Source organism: Mus caroli, unplaced genomic scaffold (genome assembly GCF_978045245.1).
Source record: "Mus caroli unplaced genomic scaffold, Mus_caroli_1 scaffold_9, whole genome shotgun sequence".
Taxonomy (NCBI): domain Eukaryota; kingdom Metazoa; phylum Chordata; class Mammalia; order Rodentia; family Muridae; genus Mus; species Mus caroli.
The window spans coordinates 38355155-38374931 of record NW_028227264.1 but is presented as its reverse complement, the minus strand read 5'-3'; the positions used below and the strand labels follow the sequence as shown (position 1 = coordinate 38374931).

General features: G+C 42.6%; 1 protein-coding gene across 1 annotated transcript in view; it reads left to right on the top strand.

Annotated features, from left to right (window-relative positions):
* The window catches only part of Slc16a10 (solute carrier family 16 member 10), a 101252-nt gene that overhangs the window by 44426 nt on the left and 37049 nt on the right, over window positions 1-19777 (top strand). The window contains exon 2 of the mRNA XM_021174405.3: window positions 16436-16580. Within this exon, the coding sequence (XP_021030064.1) occupies window positions 16436-16580 (145 nt within the window). The remainder of the gene's footprint in view (window positions 1-16435; window positions 16581-19777) is intronic.

Genomic DNA, 19777 nt, shown 5'->3' with positions numbered 1-19777 from the left:
GTAACAAGCCTAAGAGTAAGCCAATGATTTCAATAGATATCTTTCTTTTAAAAAGTGGTATAAATGTCCAGTAAACATATGAAAGGTGCATTAGTCATAATCATTAATATAATAATTGCATGCTACAATATGGATAAGTCTTGAAAACATAATACTAGCAATAAAATATGTTTTGTCTCCAGGATTATGTCAGTGTCACAATATAAAACACAGTTTCAACTTTAAAAGTCTCACAGTTCCTAAAACTTCCAATACTTTAATTACATCTATAAAAAGAAAAAAGGACAAGTCATAAACTTTCTTATTCCAAGGATGACGAGCGAGAGCAGTGACAGATCAAAGCAAGCCCCACATCCAACAGTGTAAAGCCCGTGTGTGGCGCAGAGCCCAGCGTCTGGGACTCATTCATGGTCATCAGGCTCCCCACCCATCATCCACACCACGCACAGCTTGTCTTTTTAGATCAGAACTGCTCCACACCTGCAGCCATCTTTGGTAGCCATCCCATAGTCCCGGTATCTCAGATATGCTGGAGTCTCCAGGGCAACTGAGGCTGCACTGGGACCAGTGCCTCAGCCTCTCACAGTGCCACACCTCGTCTGCTCTGCTTGTCTCCCTCCTGCCTTCAGACCAGGGCCATGTGGTTTCTCTGCCACATTGTTGTGCAAGCTTGCTCTGCACCCTTGCTTCCTTCCTAGACTTCAGCTTCTGTGTGCTGGCCCTGAGGAACTCCTTCCACAAGGTTTCACTGTAATACAGATGAGCAGCTTTTTCAGCCTCGGCTGGCCAGCACTGTTGTGTCAGTAAAGCACAGGCTTCCGTTCCGACAATTCTTACCTCAAATATATAAATGGCCCTGATAGAGTCTGCTTCCTCTGAATCGTCACAAGCCAGGTCTCCATTCCTGCATTCTCGCAACATTCTTTCAACAGTAGCTTTTAAAGTTGTGAGCACATCCACACCAAAGTTCCAAATAAATGCTTCCACAGTCCCCATCCCAACACCCCACCTCCCAAACAACCCAAACAACAAAAATAAAATAAAACCCAGCACAGATCAGGACCACTGCAACAGTACCCAATGTTCCTGGTACTGATTTGTCTTCTAATTTGCTTTCTGTTGTCATTATAAACACCATGACCAAAGTAACTTGGTGAATAAAGGGTTTATTTGACTTACAATCCATCATCAAAGGCATTAAGGCAGGAACTGAAGTAGAGACCTGGGTTGCTTGTCTGCTTTTCTTCCTTCCTTCCTTCCTCTCTCTCTCTCTCTCTCTCTCTCTCTCTCTCCCTCCCTCCCTCCCTCCATCCCTCCCTCCCTCATTTCCTCTCTCTTTCCCTCCCTCTCTCCCTCCCTCCCTTTCTTCTTTTTGTAACCTGCTTGCTTTCTTTCACACCCCAGGACCGCTTGCCTGGGTAAGTGGTAGCACTTCCCAAGTGGATTGGACTCTCCCACTCCAGTCTTCAGCCTGTCTAATGGTGGATGCAGTTCTTCAGATGCGGTTTCCTCTTCCCAGAGGTGTCAAGTTGACAATTAAGATTGGCCATCACAACTTTGTAGGCTTGCTTTCAAACTATTTCCCTCATTTATTCATCAGCTTCATTTGTCTTTTTAAAAACTACTTTTATGTGTGTGAATGTTTTGTCTGTATATATGTGTGTGCACTACATGCATGCCGGGTGTTGAGGAAGCCAGATGAGGTGGCTGAATTTTCCACAGAACTGGAGTTAACAGACAGTTGTTAGCTGTCCTGTGGGTGCTGGGTATCCAACCTGGGTCCTCTGCCAGGTAGCGGTGCTCTTAAATGGTGAGCCATCTTTCTAGCCCTAGCTTAATGTCTTAAGAAACAACTTTTATATTAAGTAAAAGATGTTTCTGATTTTATATCTACTGTTAAGAAGAATGGGTGTGTGTGTGTGTGGTGTGTGTGTGTGTGTGTGTGGCTTGACTCCAGCCTGCCCAGGTAGTTTGTTTTATCTTGGCCCTTTAAGTGTCTTAGTTTCCTGCAACTCAGTGGTACTTCCTGGTAGCTTACTTGTGAGAAGGAAGGTTGTTACCAGAGCATAGTTGGTTAGCTGATATTTAGGACAGAAGCATTGGCTATTTGAGAGGCCAGCAATCCCTAGACATTTGATTCACTAAGATAGAAATCTGTTAGATAGAAACTTGCTGTTTGGGTTGGCATTTTCTTAGTTAATTAAGACTTGTTTGTGCATGACTATTTTAGGAAGAGACCTAAGAGTGTCTCCAAAGGTTTATCGTGACCTTTTATAGAAGGTGGGCTGCCTCTGATGGGTAGCATATGAATTCCAGACTAGTGAATCCCTTGCTTCTAGTTTTTGTGGTCTTGGGCAAGTTACTTAACACATGCTTTGCCTCAGTTTCATCATCTGCATGAAGGTTAGAATACTTTAACATGGATTGTTGTGAGAGCTGGGGTGGAGGACACAGGTCTATAATCCTAGCACTTACACAGAGACAGGAGAATCACAAGTTTGAGGCCAGTTTGGTCATTTCAGTGACTATGAAGCCGACCGAGAGTGAGACCCTGACTCAAGCAAAGCCTTGGTTGGGGCTGTGGTGAGGCTCAGTGGTAGAGTGCTTGCCTAGCATGCACGGGGCCCCAGGTCCCCAGAAGAGAGTTGTGAGGGTTAAACACATATAACTAAATATAAATACAGATACAAACGCATATAAAGCTCTGAAATAGTGCTCGGTACATAACGAACACTTAATAAATGTTGCGTAGCTCTGCTGGGATGCAGAAGGGACAGTGGTTTGAGATTAACAGGAAGTTTACCTTGGAATTTGTCCTGACCCACTTAAATTACTTGTACTCAAGTAAACCCTTTTAAAGTAATCACCAGCCTTCACCTTTCTCTTGAATGGGAGAACCGTGTAGCGCAAGTAACCTCAGTTGTTCTTTATTGTTCCATGTCTGGCAAGCTAGAATATTCATTTTCAACTCTTAAAGCCACACATGTAGGGATAGCAAGATAAACTTTATGGCATTCTGAAATTCCACAAAGCAATCTATTAATTAAACTGTGATTGTGGCCCAGGCAGACCAGCTAGGGGCACACGTCTGCCCCGGCCAGGGGAAGCTATGCTCTGATTTGTCTCAAGGAATCTGCCTGTGTCTTGTATAGTTGATCTACAAGTTCAATCTGTTCCTAGGCATTTTGATCACAGTTTCCAATCATGAGATATATTTTTATGACCCTGAGGAGTAGTGTCCTCTATGTGTTATTTGTTATGTAGTTGTATTGCTGTGTTCATGTGACTTTAGAGACTTAGTCATAAGCCTTGATTGGTTCACTACCATTGATGTCAGGTTTCTTTACAAAATGTTGATTTTGTGTGTATGCATGTGAGCATGAGCTCATCGTACCCCAGAAGGTGGGGTTGGATTCCTGGAGCTGGAGACATTTGTGAACCACTCAGTGTGGGGTGCTGGATTATACATCCAGTCCTCTGAGAGAGCAGTAACTGCTCTTAGCCACAGAGCCCTCTCTCCCACTGATAAGTTACTTTATAGGATTAGTGATTGTATATACTTGTAGTAGAAAAGGATCAGATTTCTAGAGAGCCTATGCCATGCTTCTTTCTCCAGAAGTCCTATTACAAAGGCAACAGCTTTCAACTCATTTATTTCTCATGCTTATCTTCATATTTCTTATCTTTGTATTTTTTAAATAATATGCCTATATGGTTATATTTTGGATTTTCAAACTTAGACTTTCTCTACAGATATCCTTCAACGGAATCTATCACATTATCTTAATTGGGCTGTGTGAAGGTGCTTGCTTAAATCAGTTAAAAGGTAATTCAACATACACTAAATGAGGTACTCTACTCAAATTCCAGCCTCACTATACTCAACGTTTGTGTGAACGTTTTCTCATCTGGGCAGGTACCTCTTTAAATGACTTTTAAATGGCTTAATGTTGTGGTTCGGGTTTGTTCCCCTGAGTTCATGTTAGGGTTTGGAGACACAGTCGCCCTCTAGTATATGCCCTGGCAGCTAGTGCATGTTTTCCTGTCATTGCAACACAAAACAGGCTAAGGTAGGTAATAGAAAGCACCTGGACTCTGTCGGACATCATACACATTAAACAAATTCCAATTGTCAGCTAGTCAGTGGTGGCACACACCTTTAATCTTAGCAACGGGGAGGCAGAAGCAGACAGATCTCTGAGTTCGAGTCCAGCTTGCTCTATAGATCTAGTTCCAGGATAGCCAGGGCCACACAGAGGAAACCCTGTCTCTAACCCTCCCACCCCACCCCCCAAAAGCTGTAAAACCATTACAGTTGTCATCACCAGCATCAGTGGACATCAATATCTCCCTCTTCATTTCAGGAAGAGGCTGGTATGAGTTAGAGTTAGAGGCGAGCTGGTCAGCTGCAAACCTTTCTTCCAGGCCTTGCCTGGTATGTTTATGTTATTGATAAGAAGAGAATTCGGACCCCCTGAGGGCAGGTCACTAAGAAAGACAGCAGACTTTAGTGGGGCTTCAGCAGACCAGTGGGGCTTCTAAAGCAGACTTGGCTTCTTCTACCAAAGGCTGGGGCTTTACCCCAGAGCAGTCACTGAGGCTTTGGGGACACTTCCTGCTTTGGCTCTGATGGAAGAGGTCCTGACTGGGTCAGAGGTCAATGGATGAGGGAGGTTCTTGTGTTACAAATCTCTACTTGCACAATATCAGGATAGTTGTTTTTAATTTGTTCTGTGGGTTCCTATTCGTGCTTTCCATACTATCACAACATACTGTGTTGCTTTTTAAATTTTATAACATCCAAAATTATAAATGTGAGGTATCTTTTTCAGGAAAAGTATTTGTTATATTTCTTTGCTCTGTTGAAAGGAGTTCTTTCCAGCAAGTAGTGGTCAAACCTAGCAAGCAATACCTTGAGATTGTTTCTAGCTTACTTGACCTCTGCCCCAAATAATCTGTTCAAAATTCTCTGGTTTTTGGGACCACATTTGTAATTCCAGCACTTGCAAGGCAAAAACAGTTGAGGGTCTCAGCACAAGTTTAAGGCCACTAGGATTGCATAGTGACTTCTAGGCTAGCCAGGGTTAAACAGTGAGACCTTGTCTCAAACAAAACAAAACAAAACAAAACAAAACAAAACAAGGGGCTGGAGAGGGGGCTTAGTGGTTAAGACTGCTGCCTGCTTTTTCCAGAAGACACAGGTTGAGTCCCCTGTACTCACATGGCAGCTAACTCCAGTTTCAGGGGATCTGATGTCCTTTTATAGCTTCTGCAGCACCAGGCATGCACACGGTACACAGACCTGCATGCAGACAAAACACCCATACACATGAAATGAGTTAACCCCCTCCAAAAACTAAAACCAAACCTAGCCAAATGACAACAAACACTCAAAATACAAAAATTCATGAAATTCTCCATGGTATAAAAAACTTTAAAGAGAGAATTTAAAGTCCTGGAGAGATGACGCTGAAGTTAAGAGCACTTACTGCTCTTAGAGAGGACCCAGGTTCAGTTCCTGGCACTCACTTGGTAGCTAACCACCACCTGTAACTCCAGTTCCAGAGGGCCTAACACCCTCTTCTGGCCACAGTAGGAATTTGCATGCATGTGGTCTCCATTTCCCCAGTACTGAGACTATAAAAGCGACTGCCATTTTTTGTATTGGTCTGGGGATACAACTCTGGTACTTTACCATCTAACGCTCTCCTCAGCATTAAAGTTATCTTATGTATGTATCTATTTGTGTATCCTCTGTGAGTGTGTGTGTCTGTCTGTGTGTCTGTGTGTGTGTGTGTGTCTGTGTGTGTGTGTCTGTGTGTGTGTGTCTGTGTGCATGGGAACTAGATAGAGGAGGATATCCAGTGTCCATCCTCTGTCTATCATTCTCTGCTTTATTCCCCTGAGACAGTGTTTCTCTGAACCTGTGGCTAGGCTGGCGGCCAGCAGGCCCCATGTTTTATGTGTCAGAACTTTTGTGGCTTTGCAGGGCAAGTTGTTGGAGGCAAGAAGCACTGTTGCACTGTGGACAAAGAAAGTCGATTCAGATGCAGGCCTCTCTGAGTCTGAGAAAGGTGGAGAGGGGAGGCAGTGGGTATGCAGTAGTAGCTTCCCTTTCAAAGACTGAAAAGTTAGGGTGGATATTTTTGCATGCACATAAGGATGTGAAGATCAGCAGAGAGATACATTCAAGGTGGCGTAGCATTTGAAAAACTTAGACTTGGAGTGACAAGTGGTGAGTGCCCCTCCCCCTATGTGGGGCACTGATGGTAAGTGCTGGAGAAGGGAGAATACTGAGGGAGTTTAGTGGAACCTTCTTGGAGTATGCTGGTCCTGATGTATCCTTCACAGAAGGGTGCTTTCACAGCTTTGTTGGCTCCTAACTAGCTAGTTGAAAGAATTACTTACTAATTGGATCTCCTACATTTAAAGAAAGTAAATTTTCTTTTTAAAAATTACTTACATATTCCTTTACTTATTACTTTGTGTTTATGTGTGCACAATTCATGGTGTGTGTGTGGAGGTCAGAAGACAACTTGCATGAGTTGGTTTGTTTCTTCTGTGACATGGGGCTCAAGAATTGAACTCAGGTTGTCAGACTTGGCAGCGGGCTCCTCTTATCCAATACTGGATCTTGCTGACCCAGAAGCTGTTTTTCTAGATATTTGAGAATTTAAAATATGTCTTAACTTCTTAAAGCTGTACAAAGAAATTGGCATTTAGGTGAAGAACAATGGAGTGTTTCTTCACTGTTTTGGAGAATATTTTTCAATACCTTATGTAAAAGTTCAAAGCTTTCCGTGTTAACCACTTTCCTGCTATCAGTCATCAGTCCTGTTATAATTTCAAAGATTAAAGCACTGTATTAAAAGGATTATGTGTGTATTTATTTATACTACTTTATAGCTGTCAGCTTAGGTGTGCTGACTAGAAGTAATAAAAGCAGCATGGCTGTTTATAAGGAGTAGTGGAATGCGCAGAGCTGGGCTCTGGGCCAGGCCGTCGCAGTGGTAAATCTAGTGGCTTCCACTTACAATTTTGAGCATGCTTCGGCAAAGTGCTTAATCACCAAGCAGTGGCTGCTTCACCTGTGGCTCTTGAAGAGGGAGTGGAGTGCTCTGGAACTTTTTTCAAACCTTTTTTTTTTTTTTTTTTTGGTTTTTTTCGAGACAGGGTTTCTCTGTGTAGCCTTGGCTGTCCTGGAACTCACTTTGTAGACCAGGCTGGCCTCAAACTCAGAAATCCGCCTGCCTCTGCCTCCCGAGTGCTGGGATTAAAGGCGTGCACCACCACGCCCGGCTCAAACCTTATTTTTAATGATGGTTCTTAAACGCTTTTACCTCCCTTGTAGCCCACCACCCACCAGAGGTAGTGGGAAAGAAAGGATACAGGGGAAAGTGGACCTGTTTAGAAAGGTTCTTTGGAGCAACTCCTGTCTGTGTTGTCTGGAAATCGGCAGTTCAGTTTACAGGTTAGCAGTGGCAGCTCGATCCATTCACAAACACCTCTCAGATACACCAGCCATCCAGTTCAGTAGAGTCTGGTTAAACATCAGTGGTGACACGTCCTAGCAGAGACAGCCAGGCTTCAGTCTCCATTGGAGTCAGTAGGAGAGACCAACAGGAACACCAGGAGAAGTTCTCGGCTGTGCCTCACTCAGGGAAGCAAAGATCAGGGAAGACGTGAGACCCACAAGCATTGCACAGCGAGCTGTACCAGCAAGCCAATCTCTGTCTCTGTCACTCTGTGAAGTGCTATTTATACCCTCTAAATATCACGTGTTCTCAGCTAGTATCTTGCGTTGGCACATGCATCCAATCAGCCCAAGTCTGTGAATCCCAACAAATGGAGCTCAACTATGCAATATAAGGCAGACCAATCCATCTATTTGCCTAAGAATATCATGAATTCATTGTTTTTAATGGCTGTGTAGTACTCCATTGTGTAAATGTACCACATTTTCTATGCCTGAGGAAGAGACTTGAGCACAGGAGTGACACACAGGAAGAGCCTCCCCATAGAGTTTCTGATTGCACTGCCCAGAAGATTTCAGTCCCGTGTGATGGACATTCTGTTGTTGAACTGCACTGGCTCTATCTCTGTTAGATTGAAGTGGGCATAGTGTAAGGGTGCTGTCCTGTAATGAGAACCTAATTATGACTTGGCACACTGCCTTATGGAAGCAGGCTGAGGGAGTTTACCTGCTACAGTAATAAGATTAAAGCATTTATTACTAGGAGAGGAATAAATCTCAGTAAATGAGGTTTGCAGAAGTCTGAACTGTAGATCTAGGTTAGTGGTAAGAAAACTTTCCCAAAGACTGTGTGTATAGTTCTGTTAATTTCTACATATAATGCTGAGCCATAGAGACCCAGGAGCTGGTAGAGGTTTACTGTAGTGCAACTTATCTCTCCTAAAAACCCCAAACCTTGTTACTTTTCATATTTAGGGTGATATATGCTATGTAAGTTTGCCTTAGAACTACAGGTGTATGCCACCTCGCCTGATATTACTTTCCAAACTTTCTGAGATTAAAAGTATATTTCTGGAATGAATGGTTACAATCAAGACAGAATGAAGCCTAGAACATCTCCTGTGGCAATGGAGTTGGAAACACAAGTATTAATTTAAAGTGACTTAGTGTAGATCCTGATGGATACATATAGATACATAGAAGCGTTACAGATGGTAGGCCTGTAATTCAGCTACTTGGGTAGCTGAGGCAGAAGGATTATGAGTTTGAGGCAAGTCTAGGCTATATAGAAGAACCCTGACTCTAAAAAAAAAATTAAATAAAACTCCAAAATTATGTAAGTGGGGGCTTTGTCAAAGAGTGACAGAGTCAAATGAAAGAGCCCTCAAAGAGCTTCCGGTAGTCCACAGGGTTTGACTATAACTAAAACCATATAGCTCTGTGAGCCAGTTACTAGTGGGAATAAATGTCTGAAGAAATGACTGTGGGTGAATATATTGATCTCCCATACAGAAGAATTCCAAGTAGTTTATGTAGGCAGACACTTAGCTCTCCAGCCTGCAGTGTGAGCCTCTTTCCCAGAGCACAGTATGCAGAGGGGAAAGGAAGGCAATGTCACAGTGGGGGATCCTAAGAACCCTCCTCAGCTAGCTAGCTGGTGGAGGTGACTGTCCTGCTGACTGTGGGATTTGATAGAGTGCTGCTTCATGACTGTGCTGATCCTTCCGAGCACCCACTTCTCCACAGCAGCCACATCTGGGGGTGTTCTACAATACACCTGGTGAGTGCTGCTCAGGGCTGCCAAGGCTGTCAAACACAGGGGAAGTCAGGAGAACTGAAAGTCAGAAGGAGCCCAAGCCGACATGTCTGTCAAATATAATGTGCTTTCCTAGACTGGGTCTCACAACAAAAGAGGACATTTGGTATAAAATCTAAAGAAATCTGAATATGCTGGGCAGTGGTGGCCGACGCCTTTAATCCCAGCACTTGGAAGGTAGAAGCAGGCCGATTGATCTCTGTGAGTTTGAGGCATTCTCTGTGTCATTTGGGTTAAGGTGATTCATGTTATTATCCAGACTTTTATTTTTATGTGCCTGGGGCTTTTGCCTGTGGATTACTGTATACTACCTGTATGCAGTGCCCACATAGGCCAGAAGAGGTGTCAAATTCCCTGAGACTGCAGTTACAGTTTTGAGATCTCATGTAAGTGCTGGGAGCTGAACCCCTGTTTTCTGAAAGAACGGTCAAATGCTAAGTAATTTCGCTAGCCCTTATATTCTGATTTTAAAATTGTCTGCCCATTCTTTTAAGTACTGAGAGAAACACACTAAAGTCTATGATGATTGTGGGTTTGTCCTTGAGTTCTGTCAGTTTTCATTTTGTGTTTATCATCTTTTTATATTAAATCCATATGTATATAGATATATAGGTATAGATATAGCCACTACCAGATTCAAGGAAATAAACATACTTGTTTTGGTTTTGACTAATCTTTCATGTAGGTTTGCTCTTTTTTTTAAATCAGCGGTATTGAGATATAATTAAAGTATATAATAAATCACTCTCTAATTAAAATTTCTCTTTTATGTGCATGAGTGTTTTGCCTGAATGCATGTATGTATGTGCACCATGTATTGGCTTCCGTAACTGAAGTTACAGTTACGTGTGAACGGCCATGTGAATGCTAGGAATTAAATCTGGGTTCTCTGGAAGGATCAGCCCCTGAGTCCTATCTTTAGTCCCTAAGCTGCTACTTTATAAATACATTTTTAATGTGTCTGTGCCTGTTAGGCTGAGGTAATAAATGTATTCAGTGCGCCAATAAATGTATTCAGTCCTTGGCCCTCTCACGGTCCCTTCTTTCTCTATACCCGCTGACCCAACCAGATGCCCACTGATGTTTCCCATCACTGCAGGTTAATTCTGAGACAATGGTCTGAATGTCTCTTTGATCTGCTTTCTTTTGCTGAAAATAATTATTTTGTATTCATCTACATTGAAGGTGATGGGGGATATGAAAGAGATTCAAATATTGATGGATCCAATCTGAAGGGCTGAAACTAGAATAATATATGTAGTAAGTCCAATGAACTCTGGAAAGTCTCAGCAATGGGTGGACCAAGGAGAGGAGAGACTATCTGAGCTTGCAAAGAAGGTGAGGGACAGAAACAGCTCAGCAGATGATACAAATGAATAGTACCAGTAAGAACTGCAAGATATATACAGCGCAGGAGACACCAGAGCTCTCTAAAGGAAGAGGAAGCATTTTCAGAAGGACCAAAACAGAAACTTTCCTGGAGCTAGGAAAACATACTGGAGGCAATTAGAGCACCAAACACACAGGCCTAGTGTTATAGTTAAAACACGAAATATGCAGAACAGAGACATTAAATTGAAAACGGTAAGAGAGAAACGCTGCCTAAAAAGGCAGGCTCATCCGAACAAGCCAGTTTATAGAACAGAAACTGTAAAAGCTAGAAGGGCTTGGGATAATGTATTACAAATTCTGAAAGATAACAACTGCCAACCCAGAATACTAAGCCCAGCAAAGCTTTTTTGTAATAACTGAAGAAGTAAAAACTTTCCATGACAAAAATCGACTAAGAGAACTTACGACTTCAGAGCCAGCTCTGCAGAAAATCCTTGAAGAATCCTTCAGACTACAGAGACAACCAGAATCATCTGTGAAGCCACAGGAAAGAATAAAGTACAGCAGGATAATACAGAATGAGAGGAAGATAAAAGACCCAGCACTACAAATCAACAGAATGGCAGATATTCTCCCCTCCCCCCTTTTCTTTCTCTCTCTCTCCTGGACCTTGCTTCCACCAGGCTGGAGTGCTGGAATGGCTGTGCCATCTTCTCCTCCAGCCCCTAGCTCTAGAGTTCCTTTTTTTGTGTTGTTGTTGAGATGAGAAGGTGAGATAGAGCAATCTGTTGCTCAGGTGGGTCTTAAACTAGCCACATAGCTGAAGATGCTCTTGAAATAATGACTCTCCTGTCTCTTATCTGCGGAGCGCTAGTTACGGGGGTGTGTCATCACCCTGGCGTATGCAGTTCTGGGGACAACCCCAGGGCTTGGTGCTTGAGAGCCACTTTACCAACTGAGTTGCAAACTGAGTCCAAGGGCTTGAATTCTTTAATATCTTGAAACTTTACGGGAAATGGACATCTTAGGAGTTTCCAGTAGCAAATAATTATTCATTCAAAAATATAATTGTTCTCAAATGTAATTAGATTACCTTAACTTCAATTGCCAATTAACAGAATGTTCTAATGAAATTTCAGCAGAGGCACTAAGGTTCTCAAGTGTGAACTCGGAAGTGCCTCTTGTGTTTGATAGGTTTTCAAGGGTTGGTGTGGTGCTTTAAAACAGTACTGGCAACTCTAAAACTCCTAGAAGGAGTCTTGTTAGAAAGATCATTTTATGAGGTTTCTTCAGAAACCTATGCGGTGGTCTCTTCATCTTATGCAGGAAGATGACCTAGAGCATGCGCTCGTACACTTGGTATTTAGTAGAGAGTCCTAGGGCATCTCCATCCACTGTGCTCGAACACTTGGGATTTAGTAGAAAGTCCCTAGAGCATCTCCATCCACTGAGGAGCACTGAGGCCTGAGGCCTGAGGCAGCTCCTGGAAACCTCATCAGGGAGGGGCAGGAGGGACTTAAGAGCTGAGAGTTAAGAGCACTGGCTGCTCTTCCTCCAGTCTTGGTGTGTCCTGCTTCGGGTTTCCTCCAGTGCTGCATGCACAGAATGTATAAACATACATGTAGGCAAAATGCCTGCACACACTAAAATTAGTAAATTAAAATATCCAGCAAGGAAAGAGCTATTGCTGGCCAGCAGCTCCCACAGCAAGAGCTGTACGGGAGGTGGCTGGGTTGGGGTTTGAAAGGATCTGTGAGTGCTTCTGTGCCTCCTACAGAGGAGGCTGAGTAGGTGAGAGGTAGCCCCACAGCTGTTCTGACTCCTGCCAACATAGACTGCCTGGAGGGGCGGGGCGGGGCGGGGCGGGGCGGCTCAGACAGTCTTGTGAATGACAGCCAAAAAGCTGTCAGGTAGAACTGTAGCCAAAAGGACTCAGAGGTGGGACTCTGAAGAACTCACAGAACTGCATCTGAGAAAAAGTCAGCTCTAGTCAGCATCATCTCTGTTGGCAGTGTCACTGATGTGTAATTAATGTCCTTGCTTTCCTTCCCCGGCCTCATTTCTCCCACACCCACCTTAGAGAGAAGGAACAGCTAGGGATGGGGAGTGATGGGAACGGCTGATTCCAAGTTTTCCCTATCATCCTTGGATCCTAGAAAATAGTTACTGAATGAAGGCTGGCTTGTTAGCTGGAATGGCTGCAGGCTTTCTGTTATTTAACATAAATAAAAAAGACCACACAAATATGCTGAAGTGCTCATCCAGTGACAGAGGAAACTGCTCTCCCCACAGATACATGTGAGGGGGTAACTACTTAATAAATTTGCAATCCTGTAAATTTTCATGTTTGACATAGACTTAATGTCCTATGAGATCACTCGTTTTTTAGCACAGAATTATGACTAATGACTATTATGACTACTAATCTTTCAGTTTTTGGCTTTCTTTTGTATGCTTACAGAATCAGCAGGAAGGTGTGATTTTTAATTTTTAAGATTTTTTTTCTTGTGAAGACAATTATTTTTTAGAAAAGATAAAACCATGTATAGTTTTACCAAACTCCACACTCATCAAAGACTTTGGCAGGGGCTTTGTTGTGGCAGTGCTGTCTTTATTTTGTTTTCTTGGGCAGAGTGTACTCTGACTCATGAACATTGCATGTAACTGTACTCTTAGATTTCATGATGTGGGCTACTAGTTGATATTCATGCTCTGCTTGTAAAAGTGCCTTTATAAACTAAGAATGGATGCTAGTGTTCTGTTCTGCTGGGTTTTGATAGTGTATTCTCTCTTTTGGTGGTTGGTTGTTGTGTTTGTTTATTTTTGAGACATTGTCTAACTCTGTCACCCTGGCTGTCCTGGAAGTCACTGTGTAGATCAAACTCCTGGAGATCCCCTGCTTCAGTCTTCTGAGCAACACCACGCCTATCCCAGAAACTGTATTTTAGACATAGGTTACTAAGATTTTTTTGAATGGGATTACACTATTATTATTATTTTTTTAAGACAACAGCTCAGGCTGAATGGAAGCTCACAGCAGTCCTCCTACTTCAACCACCCAGTGAGCCACCATGCCTAGCAAAAACCTTTCATTCTAAACCACAAATACTTAGTAGGTGGCCACAGTTACCCAGGCTTAAAATTAAAATCACATATAACCACAAATATTTGCTCTAGAAAAACTGAAAAATTCAACTGTCTATTGTAAAAAATATGCACAAAACTAAAAATTTAAAGCAAATGTATGGGATGCTGAATCAACTTTATATACATCTTCCAACATCTATTTTACTTTCAGATGATGGAAATTTCCAAAAAAGTATGACTCAGTGTGTGTGTGTGTGTGTGTGTGTGTGTGTGTGTGTGTGTGTATTTGTGTGTGTTTTGCAGGGGGCCAGGGAGATGTAATCCAATTAGTAAAGTCCTAAAAATTAGCACTCACAAACTACTTAGTAAAAATAGCTTTGAGAAGTTGTTCCAAGAAGTACATAAACTCAGTCCAAACTCCTCACATGGCTCGCCCTCCCGTGTTGTCTGCAGACCGAGTTTTCAGCCTCTTCAGCCTCATGCTCAGCCTCTGCAGACCGTCTTTCCAGTTTGCTAGCTCCCTCCCCTAGAGCCTCTGCTAATGTTTGTTCTAGGTTGGTTCCTGGCGGATGGATGTTTTTCTTGGTTTCAACTCAGGTTTGGGTGGACCAGGTTTCCCTGACGGTCTGGCAGAGCATCCTGTGGTCTCCTGTTTGGTTAGTTAGGAACTGTGTTGCATCCTCTGGAGATGTTCTCTCCATCATAGTGCTGATGTTGGTGCAGCAAAAATAAAGCAGCAGGCTGGAGAGACGATGCTCTGTGGTTATGATCATTTGTGCTCCTGTGGGGACCAAGTTTGGTCCTAGCACCCAAAAGAATTTTAAGATAACAGTCTTCTTTCTGATAAAGGAGGAACATTAGAATCATGGCTATTTAAGAATATCACATAATTTAAGAACAAACTAGCCAGGTGGTTGTGGCACACGCCTTTAATCCCAGCACTTGGAGGCAGAGGCAGAGGCAGGCGGATTTCTGAGTTTGAGGCCAGCCTGGTCTACAAACTGAGTTCCAGGGCAGCCAGTGCTATACAGAGAAACCCTGTCTCGAAAAAACCGGAAACAAACAAACAAAATGCCAGAAACCCCAAAAAGGAATAACTTAAGTTACAAGAAAGCAAAAAGATCATGAAGGTATCAGTTTGGGCATCTTTATTTAGATATTAGACATTACATTCTTACCTTTGTCGGGGCTTTACATTAGGATGTATGGTCCAGCACTGAGGTTCACGGACAGTTTTCCCAACCCTCAGTAGTTCTGAGAAGGTATGTGACTAATCCATTTCCAAGATACTTAAACCAACTCAGAAGGGAAGTGACAGCTTTAGTGTAGGGTGTACTGTACACCCTCATGGATATAGGCCTTATTGGCTTATTTATTAAACTGTTTCGAGAAAACCTTCTAGGCTTGATGGCAGATCATTTGGTTCTTTGACATACTGCTATAGTTATTTATATCCTATGCTTTCTGCTTTTTAAAAAATTTTTTTTATAGAATCAGAAACTATGACTTTTGATTCCTACTACCTTTTTTTGTTTGTTTGTTTTTGTTTTTTTGTTTTTTCTGAGACAGGGTTTCTCTGTATAGCTCTGGCTGTCCTGGAACTCACTTTGTAGACCAGGCTGGCCTCGAACTCAGAAATCTGCCTGCCTCTGCCTCCCGAGTGCTGGGATTAAAGGCGTGTGCCACCACGCCTGGCTACCTTTTTTTTTTTTTTTTTTTTTTTTTTTTTTTTTTTGAGTTGTGGAAAATAACATACTTGCAGAGAAGAAAATAAAACATTATAGTTTTATAAATAATGGTAAAGTAGATACCCTAAAGTTATTGTCCAGGTCAGAAATAATACTATGTATAAGCAGAAATTTACTATATAAAAGTCAATTTCTTTAGGACAAAAACCAACCAAACAAAAAAAGCCAAACCAAGCAAACCAAAGCCCTAAGTCCCGATGCTCCACAGATGTTCACTTCTGATCTCCTTGTTCCAGAGTGATAGTGATCTTTTCTCCACTGCGTTAGTCACAGGCAGACATGGTGGCTCGCACCTGGACGTCTAGGCATCTGGAACGCTAGTTGAGACAGGAGAACTGGGGTGAGTCTGAGGCCAGTCATGGCAACATAGTCAGTTCCAGGCCAGTGGAGGCTACAGAGTGAGACCCTGGATTACAGAAACATCCTAAACAATAGAGTTATAGTCACTGTCCTGATTTTAGTGGTCATTCCTCTGCATTTTGACCTTCCTGGCATAAATTCCTAAACTAAACGTATTGGGAGTGTGTGAGCGTGCGTGTGCATGCACACGTGTGTGTGTGTGTGTGTGTGTGTGTGTGTATAGGGTCTTACTGTGTCATCCAAGCTGACTCGATCTCATTTTCCTTCTATCCTAGCTTTCACGGTGCTGGGACCACAGGTTGCTCCACTTGTCCAGCTTTTATGAATTTTGTCTTGTAGATTATAGATTGCTTAAGATCACCTATCAATTAGACAAAGTCATAGAAGAGTGTTCAATTAATTTAAACGCACAAACTTTTTAAGAATTCAATTAAATACAGTTGCTGTATGAATTACTACTGGCCAGGTACTTAAGCAGGTGTTGAGGCTTGCTGCTGATTTGCTGTGGCCTCTCTTTCCTCTGCCTGTCAGCGTGCACCAGTGGTCTTCTTGGAAGTGATTTAGCCACCTTCTAAATACAGCTTTCGATGTTGTAATGCTGTCCCTCTTCTTCCCCAGCGTGGGTGGGCTCACTGTCCATGGGCATGATCTTCTTCTGCTGCCCCATCGTGAGTGTCTTCACGGACATGTTCGGCTGCCGGAGAACAGCTGTTGTGGGGGCAGCTGTGGGATTCATTGGACTCATGTCCAGTTCTTTTGTAAGGTAAGGACGTAGCCGCCACTTCATGTTGTTCTTGAGCCTTCCAGGTTCAAACTTCGCTATTTACAAAGAGAATCCCCTCAAAATCTTAACATTCCATAGATCAGAAGTGTCTGCATAGCAGCATTGCCAGAGGCTAAACATTTAAATTCATTTGCCTGCAGGGCCCAATTTAAATGTCAGGATGTATGTGTTCACTGGAGCCAAGAAAAATGTGTTTCCATTTGTCTTAATCTATTTACGTAAACCCATAAAGGAAACTATTTATATTTGTGAGTTATCTAAACCTGTGGCTTGAGTTTAAAGTCACTGCCATCTTAGATCTAAAGGGTTGAGTAAGTGATATTTAAAGTAATAAGCTTGATAGGAAAATTATTTTATTGATGAGAATAAGGTCTTTTAAATCAGTGCCAACCCAGATAGAGAATTCCAGTCTTTGGTTTAAGAAAATAATAACTATTTAAAAATATTAAAACATTTTAATATCATGACAAAATGAGGTGGTTAAATATTCTTGAAAACTTAATGTCATAAACAATATCTATTAGAAGAAAAGATGCAGGCCTCCAAAGACACTAATGTCAGGACACGCTATGATGTTCAGAGCTCTTGTCCTCAATTCTCTTTGTGGCTCTGAGAATTTCAGTTAGAGGAACACTGGTGTACTCTGCCACACTGGTTGGTAGCAGGGGCCATTCTCCAGCTGGGGCTTATCTCGCCTCTCCCCCATGCCTACTCTCGTGTTCCTTAGTTGAAAACCATGATGTAGTCCGTGGTGGCAGTCAGAAGGGATCCAGCTTATACAATGTCCCTGCTTTCTAAGTTTCTTCTTATTTATTCAGAGGCATGCTTAGCTTCTCACGTCACTCCATACACGCACAGCTCTTCCTCAGTCTAAGCAAGCAGTTAGCATTTGTATTTTTCCCTTCAAATTCTACTCAGGTTCCTCCAAATTATACTTCTTAGTAGAATAAGAAGGTTTTCATCTTTATTTTATTTATTTATTTATTTATTTTGGGTTTTCGAGACAGGGTTTCTCTTTATAGCTCTGGCTGTCCTGGAGCTCACTTTGTAGACCAGGCTGGCCTCGAACTCAGAAATCCGCCTGCCTCTGCCTCCCGAGTGCTGGGATTAAAGGCGTGCACCACCATGCCCGGCAGGTTTTCATCTTTAAAGAGCCTTTCTTATGGCTTCTAAACCTCTTGTATAAAAAGAAAAGTTTGTTTGAGAGTCTGTGGATACTCATGTACTGAACCTGTAGCTTTGCCTCTCCTGAGGGCTTGGAGAGACTGCTAGGAGGAAAGGCTCAGAGCCTGCTCTCCAGCTGGATATTGTAGCCAGTGTGTGCCTCTCCTTCTTCTGTCTCCATATCTCAAAGCCCAGGAGAAGCATTTCCAGAGACCACATTGACCTTGATATATGTAATATCCTCCCATGACTCAGTTTCGTTGTTTAACCTGATAGTGAAAGGCTGTCAGACCATTACCGAGTGTCACAGAGAAAGTAGGTATAAGCTACCAGCGTCAGGTGGCAGGTCCACTCTTCCTGTGATTTTTCTTCTGCCTTCTAGGGAGCCTTCTCCAGCACACTGGTCACACCAGTGTCCTGGCTCTGAGTCCTTGTAATCTTACTGACTTACACTGCAGTTAGATGTCCAATCTCAACCACTGAAAGCAGCTGTTTTGTCCTGAGGACAGAACAGTGACACAAAGGTTTACAAGAAGATGTGAGGCCAATCTCAGTAATTGCCTGAGATTTCAACTCATGCTCCAAAGACTGCTTCTGCTGTACACACATGCCCATCTGGCTTCATCATCTCCGTATCGTGGCGTTCCTATAGCACTTGATATTTGTGATAATAATGCCATCAATACTGGTTCTAATATATGTTTTGAGGGAGGCAGAGAAATGTACAATAGATTTTACCTTTTCTTTAAAATTGTTTTGATTTTTGAGAATTCAAGAACTTGCAGTTATTTTGGAAAACTGCTTATGTGGAAAATTTCATACAGAATGAAGCATTGGGAACTCGAGGCTAATCTCTGCCATATGGGGAGAGACTTTGTCTAAAACCAAAACAGGCAACTTCCCCCTCCATCTAAAAAGAATGAAGCGGGGGCTGGAGAGATTCCTCAGTGATTGAGAACACTGGCTGTTCTTGCAGAGGACCTGGGTTTGACATCCAACAGCTGCACAGTAACTCACAACTGTCTATAACTCCAGTCCCAGGGGACTCAATCACTCTTCTGGCCTCCTAAGTACCAGGCACACATGGAGGACGATGTGCACACAGGCGAAGCATCCGTACACACAAATGCAGTAGTAGTAATTAAGATATACTTTTAAAGTGAAGTTACTTGTTCTGTACCATCCTTACTGGGATAGAGATAAAAGTACTTCTTTAAGCAGGCCGTGACTTGAAGCCACAAACACTTTTCAACCAAGTTTCTGTTTATTGTGTCTTTTGAGTCAAGAGTAGAGGTTTGGTCAGTGGTCATCAGAGCGAAGTGAGGTTAGTCTGGAAAGGTCCAAAAGTAACTCTTAACGGTAGAGCTGGGCGTGAACTCATGGGGCGGGGGAAGGGCCTCTCAGGATTGCCAGCATGCCTTAATTTGATCAGATCCGAGTCCATGTGATTCCTCAGTATACTGGGAAGTGAGCATTATTGTTCAAAATTTAATTATTAACCAGCTTTATCTTTCTTGGTTGGTTTTACTACTGATAAGTCGCCTTTTGAATTGACTTTGCAAAAAGGAAGAAAACATGGCAACTTCTCACTTGATTTCCTTTAGTCCTTACCTAAATTGTTTCAAAGCACACACCCCTTCACTGTCCTAAGAGATGTAGTTATTTGATTAAATCAAACATTCTTCTATCCTTTACTATTCTTTTGAGACATAAGAACTTACTATAAAAGTCTGAAGACTGAAATCACTGCTGGGCACACTTAGTTAAGTCTTAGTGCAATTGGGATGTCACTTCTCGTTATCTTGCACAATGCAATACAGGAACAGCGCAATACAGGGCGAAGGTTGGTTGGCAGCCCCGGGCCAGTGCGGGTGGGAGGAGTGCAGCTGCTCTTCCATGCAAATGTTCTTGACAAACACTGGGAGACAGTACCAAACATAGTCTTTTCTTGGTGTATATTGCATAGTAAGCACCTGGGACGTGCCATAAAAATAATGAGTGTGCACAGTTCA